The sequence below is a fragment of the Phragmites australis genome, chromosome 4 (genome assembly GCF_958298935.1).
Source record: "Phragmites australis chromosome 4, lpPhrAust1.1, whole genome shotgun sequence".
In the NCBI taxonomy this organism is placed as follows: domain Eukaryota; kingdom Viridiplantae; phylum Streptophyta; class Magnoliopsida; order Poales; family Poaceae; genus Phragmites; species Phragmites australis.
This window is the reverse complement of record NC_084924.1, coordinates 9,222,903-9,230,113: the sequence shown is the minus strand read 5'-3', so window position 1 is coordinate 9,230,113 and position 7,211 is coordinate 9,222,903. Positions and strand designations below refer to the sequence as shown.

At 41.6% G+C, this 7,211-nt stretch overlaps 1 protein-coding gene across 2 annotated transcripts; it reads left to right on the top strand.

Moving 5' to 3' along the window:
• Positions 1–303: 303 nt before the first annotated feature.
• Positions 304–6,293, top strand: LOC133915595 (threonine dehydratase 1 biosynthetic, chloroplastic-like). Of its 2 annotated transcripts, XR_009909355.1 has the most exons (10): positions 304–1,182; positions 2,123–2,302; positions 2,402–2,671; positions 2,920–3,126; positions 3,628–3,876; positions 3,952–4,025; positions 4,160–4,277; positions 4,653–4,787; positions 5,088–5,324; positions 6,190–6,293. XR_009909355.1 is itself a non-coding variant. In XM_062358808.1 (9 exons), the coding sequence occupies exons 1-9, from the start codon at positions 799–801 to the stop codon at positions 5,238–5,240; spliced, it is 1,770 nt and encodes a 589-aa protein (XP_062214792.1). In that variant the 5' UTR covers positions 305–798; the 3' UTR covers positions 5,241–5,688. The 2 variants fall into 2 exon arrangements, 1 of the variants encoding a protein (XP_062214792.1); XM_062358808.1 differs by lacking the exon at positions 6,190–6,293 and having other exon boundaries at positions 305–1,182; positions 5,088–5,688.
• The last annotated feature ends 918 nt before the right edge of the window (positions 6,294–7,211 follow it).

Below are 7,211 nucleotides of genomic sequence, written 5' to 3'. Positions count from 1 at the left end.
ATGTGACCAAATAATTAAAAGAAGCTTTATCTAGCATATTGAGCACTCGTAACTTTTCCGATTTCGCTCCAACATGACTCCTTCTATGAGAGTGTATTGTTAATTTACATGTTGAACCGCTAACTAGTTGAGTCTTGACATATTGAATAGTTGAACCATCGTAACATATGTAATACATATAGTTGCTATTTTTACTTAATATTTGAAGATGTATTCATGATCAATATTGTTTGTATCCGACTCGTCACATGTTAGATCAATTCGTATTTGTGATTAAGAGTATCCACATTTATATCTATATCCTACATTATCTGGATTTGACTCCTAATCCCCCAAAAAAAGATATGATTATGTATGATGAGTAATATCCGGATAAATCCACAGTCCGTCTACCAAACGAGGCCACGGTAAAACCGATTAAGTTGTATTATGGGTTTGCACTCGGATACTACCCATCCAACCTTCCAAAGCCCCCGCAACCCGCATGGCCATGAACCCTTGCCCGGCGTTCCTTCCTCCGAGCCCGTACGCGCCGAGTGCCGCCACCGAGCATGTGTTAAACATGCCCGCCCGGCGCGCGCGCGGAAAACGACGGTACAAAAGCCAAACGATAGAGGCGCGCGCGCGCACGGACACTGACGCTGACGGCCCGATCCAGCGCGGGCCCCACACCCCACGACCCACGTCCCCCGCGCCCATCGTACATCCTGGCTGCCCCCTTGTGACTCGTGACGCATTCCGCCTACCCGCCTCTCAGGAGAAGAAGAAACAAATCAAGAATTGGAATACAGGGGCGCCATGGCGGCCGCCGCCACCGCCATCTCGGCCTGGGGCTCCTTCCCCGCCGCGCTCCTCCGCCGCGACAGGCGCAGGCGCTCCCGCGTGGCCGCCGCGGCGACGACGGCGGAGGCGGCGCTCGCGGCCGTCCCGGCGGCTCCGCCGGCGCCGATGGTGCGGGTGGCGCCGGAGTCGCTGCAGCGGGAGAGCGGTTGCCTCGTGGCGGGCGCGCGGGAGCGCGGGGCGGCAGAGGTGGGGGATGGGCCCGGCGCGATGGAGTACCTGACCGGCGTGTTGTCGTCCAAGGTCTACGACGTGGCCATCGAGTCGCCGCTGCAGCTCGCCACCAAGCTCTCCGACCGCCTCGGGGTCAACCTCTGGATCAAGCGCGAGGACCTGCAGCCGGTAATCGACGACGACGCACATACCTCCTGTTATTTACTTCGCCACCTTTTTGGATTGATTTGTGTTCATGGACGCGGCTTTTTAGGCATCTTTGTGCCAGAAAATTCCGCATTTTTTATGAGAATGCTGGGGTTTAGAAGTTTTAGCTGTTACTTGTGTTTCTGGAAGATTTTGGATTTGCCAATGATGTAATCCGATACTTCGATAGAACATTTGATAAGACTGGCGCTTTTGGGGGGTTTACCTTGGGACCGTCGTGTTATCTTGTTCAGCTGGTTTGAATAGGATGGTTGGATTTACAGGGATTCTATTTATTCTTGGATAGGTACTGAGACATTCCCTTTATTTTTCCACGTTGCCTTCGATACGTTCTTGTCACGCTTTCTCCCGAGGAGAATAGATGTTTCAGGATATTTTGCATTGTTGACTTTGTTGATCTTCTCTGGATTTTGTTTTAAAGGTTTGATTTTTGGAGTGCTGATAATTTGAGATGAATGGACTTTTGTGCTTGTTAGGGGGTTTGGTTTCTCTAGGTGTTCTGCTTGGTGTTTTGGTGATGGAACATACTATTTATATGTCGGAGAAACGTGATTCCACAAGTTTTTTGGCGCTTTAATTTCTTTAAAATCTATGTTTAGATCTTAATATGCTAGGCTTGTGGACGGCAACATGATTCAGGGTCTGAGAAGTTTGTACCCGGCCTGCTATATTTGATCTTCGTGTGTTATTATCAATAGCATAGAGGCATAATGGGAGAACCCTAGGCGTATATAAAAGAAATGTTTGCCATACATATATTTGATACATAGTCTGGTTCATAATGTATATTGAATGTTTTTAGTGTTGCTACGTGCTGAAAAAATTCAAGCTGACTGAAAAGTACAACACTCTACCACTTCTTTATTTTTTCTTTACTTAAATTTTGTTTTACTTGGTATAGGTATTCTCATTCAAGTTAAGAGGAGCATACAATATGATGGCTAAGCTCTCCCGTGAGCAGTTGGAGAGGGGTGTCATCTGCTCCTCTGCTGGAAACCATGCCCAGGGCGTTGCTCTTTCCGCTCAGAGACTAGGATGTGATGCCGTTATCGTCATGCCCGTGACTACACCAGAAATCAAGGTTATTAATCTTTGGATGCCAACATTAAATCTGTCCCTTTATGCGATTTATTTGTACTTCATTCTCACCAAATAATAACACATATTACCTTAATTCCAGTGGCAATCAGTGAAGAGACTGGGTGCAACGGTAGTTCTCAAGGGGGACTCGTACGACGAAGCTCAGTCATACGCAAAACTACGATGTGAGCAGGAAGGGCGTACATTCATACCTCCCTTTGACCATCCCGATGTTATCACTGGACAAGGAACTGTCGGCATGGAAATTGTTCGGCAACTGCAAGGCCCACTACATGCAATATTTGTACCTGTGGGAGGTGGTGGATTAATCGCTGGAATTGCTGCCTATGTAAAACGGGTTCGACCAGAGGTCAGCTTTCTGTCATAGCATTTTTCTAACACAATCTTGTGCTCAAAGACAACAAGTTTCTTTACATGCCATCAAGGAGACATGGCCCTGATTTTGCAAGTGCATTTTGGAAGATGAATTGTTTCTCATCGAATCAATCTCGCAACTGTAATCCTTTCCTGGATTGAACCCAGTACATCTTTTCTTACATTGGTCTCTAGTCAGAGTGATAATTTTTTGTATGTTTTACAACAGATTTTTTTGTACAGGTGAAAATAATCGGAGTAGAACCATCAGATGCAAATGCAATGGCATTGTCCTTGTACCATGGTAAGAGGGTCATGTTAGAGCATGTTGGAGGGTTTGCTGATGGTGTAGCTGTCAAAGCTGTGGGAGAGGAGACATTTCGCTTGTGCAGAGAACTTGTAGATGGCATTGTTATGGTCAGTCGAGATGCTATTTGTGCTTCAATAAAGGTGGGAACTACGCATTTAATTGTTTGCTATTCCTTAATATTTTAAATGGTCGATAGGTGAACACTGTTATATTTTCATCGTCTCCACTCACTTAAAGAATACAGGAAGATTGCTTATTTGTTACATCAATGTTCTCTACTGTAGTGGTCTGCCAATGTGAACCACCAGTTGAAGAACTTTTTAAAGTTGCTTGTTCAAAAGTCACAACACTATCTAATGGGCATGTGCTATAACATTGTGCTTGGATGGCTCTGTTATCTAGCCGTCGGTTCCTGTAGTGGTAGGATGTTTATCTAATGTAGTTTTCTAAATTTACGGTGCAGAAGTTTTCTGCTGATATGAATACAGAAATAGAATGCATAAATATTTATGTATCAACTGTCTATTGCATTCCAATCTTACATTCATACTCCTTTTGTCCATCTGCATCATAAATGCTGCATTGTACACGCATTCCATCCATTGTATGTCATTGAAAATATCTTTTTTTCATGTGTGCAGGATATGTTTGAGGAGAAAAGAAGTATCCTTGAACCTGCTGGTGCCCTTGCACTGGCAGGGGCTGAAGCCTACTGCAAATACTATGATTTGAAAGGAGAAACTGTTGTTGCAATAACTAGTGGAGCAAATATGAACTTTGATCGGCTTAGACTAGTAACTGAACTTGCTGATGTTGGTCGAAAACGGGAAGCAGTTTTAGCTACATTTCTGCCAGAGGAGCAGGGAAGCTTCAAAAAGTTTGCAGAATTGGTACGCCTTATGATATTTCTGCCAATACGCAATAGTTGAAAATCCATTTCCTTTCTTTGACTTCTCATTCTGCAGGTTGGCCGGATGAATATTACTGAATTTAAATACAGATATGATTCCAATGCAACAGGTGCCCTTGTTCTTTACAGGTACACATAAAGTTGGACACTATTTTTTTATGCATCAATTATTGTCTGAACTTTTTATTTATTGATACATATTACAATGGTCACCTTATAACATTCTCCCGGCATATGTATACATTGATTGTTATCTATTACAGTGTTGGCATCTACACTGACAATGAGCTTGGAGCAATGGTGGATCGCATAGAATCTGCAAAACTGAAGACTGTTAACCTTACTGACAATGATTTGGCAAAGGACCACCTTAGATACTTCGTAAGTTGCATTTTCTGTCACATTCATAGCCATTGACAAATTATTTTGCCAAATAGATCAATTATTATTTTAGTTTATTTTTAGTGTTATTATTGCAACAGCGAGATTTACATGTAGTAGAATCAAGAGGATATGCATTGCACGTCTTTAAGGCATCTATCAGGCTAGGATGATTTGCAAATTGTAGCTCGTCTAGTTTGCAAATATAAAAAATTACCTTAAAAAATGTATATCACAGCTGACATATTTTGTAGGTTAATTTTGTACACTGCAAAGATTTGAATTATCAAAAATGTTTTCATCTAGTTCCCTTCTGGCCATTTTTATGCAACTATTCTGCTATCTTATTCGCAATTACATTCTATCAATTTTTAGATTGGAGGCAGATCAGAAATAAAAGACGAACTTGTTTACCGGTTCATTTTTCCAGAAAGACCCGGTACACTTATGAAATTTTTGGATGCATTCAGTCCTCGTTGGAATATCAGCCTTTTCCATTACCGTGCACAGGTATGCGATGAGTTTTGTCTGTAGCCTTCTTATGATAGTGGCCATCTATGCCATCTCATAATTTGAAACTATGATCTTTTTGTCACTTCCTTGAAAGCGGGAACATAAATGAAAAAAAACTGTTCTGCAAGTGATCATATGCCCCTTTCCATTTTAAATTTGACAAAAAAGTATATGCCCTGCAGAAGAAGTTGTGGGACGCGGATGTTGCTTATATGAATGTTGCTAAAAAATGCAGACCACTAAAAATTAAAAAGTGCTGCAATTATATACATTTCATGAAGTAATTCTCATATGCAGGGTGAAGCTGGAGCAAATGTATTAGTCGGTATACAAGTGGCACCGGAAGACTTCGATGAATTCAGGAGTTGTGCCGAGAATCTGGGTTACGAGTACATGTCGGAGCTCAACAATGAGATATACCGGCTGCTGTTGCGTGGTCCAAAGATCTAATGTCGTCGAGTCACATCGATGAACCGATGGTTTCCTTTGCTCCCATAAATTGGTGTGGCATTCCAAGGAAGATTCCACTCCAAGGTAGAAGGAGCACCCTGCTTATTCTGTTGGAGTAAAGCCATTGCATATCTATTTATGTAGCGTTAGTGTGCCATTTGTTAACCTGTTAGATCATGTGCTTCTTGGTCTCAATTTATCGGGTGTGAGTTACTAGAATTTCTCAAATAATGATAATAAATATGTAATCTGAATATCTGATAATATGTAATCCTAGAAGTTTGAGCCGTATCATTGCTGTAAACCACTCTTATCTCTTTGCAATATCAAGTTTCAAAACGATTGAGTAAGAGTGGCAAAGTTTCTGTATAGCAAGAGTTGTAACTGAAAAATAGATGCGGACAATATTAATCCTTGTGTTGTGGAAATCACAACTTAACCTTGCATATATTGTTAGCATGTGCTCAAAGTCCAAACTATGGAAGTATCTTACAATAGCAATCTCAAGTAAATTAAAACGTATCATAGTGAATTTATTGCTTGGTGTGTCGAACCTTATTTTGCGAGTATGTGAATCATGTGGTGCGAATTTGAGAATATGTTCTCGTCTACTATTCTATTGCAATGTTGTATCACTGGTATGGTGATGGTAGAACTAGTGATACAAGTGGGTACCTAATGGATAGTTTTGGGTTAACACTTGGATGGGATGAATTTTTAGTTCATTTTTTTTAGTTTTGGATGGATCCAATGATTCAGAAAATACAAAACTTACATTCGTAGGTAGAACCATACTATGACAGTTGGATAGTCGATTGCTGTTGAGACTAAAACGGTAGAGCGAGGGACGGTTGGCGGTTTGGAGCCATGTGGGAGATATTTTCTCCTGGAGTAACATTTTTTGTTCATTTCTAACATATGCCTGCTATGAAATGTTTTCATTTCGTAGGATGGTACTATACTATCGCACGGAGCCGATATGATGTGGCCTGGTACCTCAAATTTCATATGATCAACGTCCTGAACGCAGGATTGTCAGGACCGTGGTTTGAGGTATTCATGATCCTGACAACAATGATATTAGCTGCGTTTCGGATATACCGTCATCAACGATGATCCGAGCAGTGGCTGCCATAGAATAGTCACAAATATATGATACTTTGAGTAAGGTTCTGATTAAAATTTTAAAACTTCGACTATTAATATCTTTTTACATATTTAGATTGGCACATGAAAACAATATGTATAGACAATTTCATAATATCACAACTTCATCGTGTTTTATAAATAATATTCAAATTGAAATTAGTGTTCAAAGCTATATTTTAAACATCGTGCTGTTGTTCAAAACATGTATTTAATTTGTGACATGAGAGAGTATGCCATGACTCTACTATATAAAATATGAGTTGGTTCTTGCATCACCTCTTTATCTCCTCTCCTCTCATCTAATAAAGACCCTTAAATTTAAATAATTTACCTATTTTTGCTATTCACTCTTGTTCTCCCGCCTTCTCACTTCGTTACCGGCTATAGATATAGGATCTGTCGGTGTATTTAGAACCAGGGGTCCCTAAGTCCCGAGGCCAGACCGGCCGTCCACCACATATCACCACCCTGCAAGATAGGTAGAAACAGAGTGCTCGGGACTTAGCCATGACTCTACTATATAAAATATGAGTTGGTTCTTGCATCACCTCTTTATCTCCTCTCCTCTCATCTAATAAAGACCCTTAAATTTAAATAATTTACCTATTTTTGCTATTCACTCTTGTTCTCCCGCCTTCTCACTTCGTTACCGGCTATAGATATAGGATCTGTCGGTGTATTTAGAACCAGGGGTCCCTAAGTCCCGAGGCCAGACCGGCCGTCCACCACATATCACCACCCCGCAAGCTCGTTCAAAGACTCGAAGGGCCCCGTCGTCAGGGTGTCATCCAGTCAAGGGGCCGATGCCGCATTTAATAGGCG

Bases quoted from the DNA above. Each gene is read 5' to 3' on its own strand.
- LOC133915595 (XM_062358808.1), top strand. From the start codon at position 799: ATGGCGGCCGCCGCCACCGCCATCTCGGCCTGGGGCTCCTTCCCCGCC. The intron at 1,183-2,122 runs GTAATCGACGAC...TACTTGGTATAG, and splicing joins AGCGCGAGGACCTGCAGCCG to GTATTCTCATTCAAGTTAAG. The intron at 4,278-4,652 runs GTAAGTTGCATT...ATCAATTTTTAG, and splicing joins AGGACCACCTTAGATACTTC to ATTGGAGGCAGATCAGAAAT.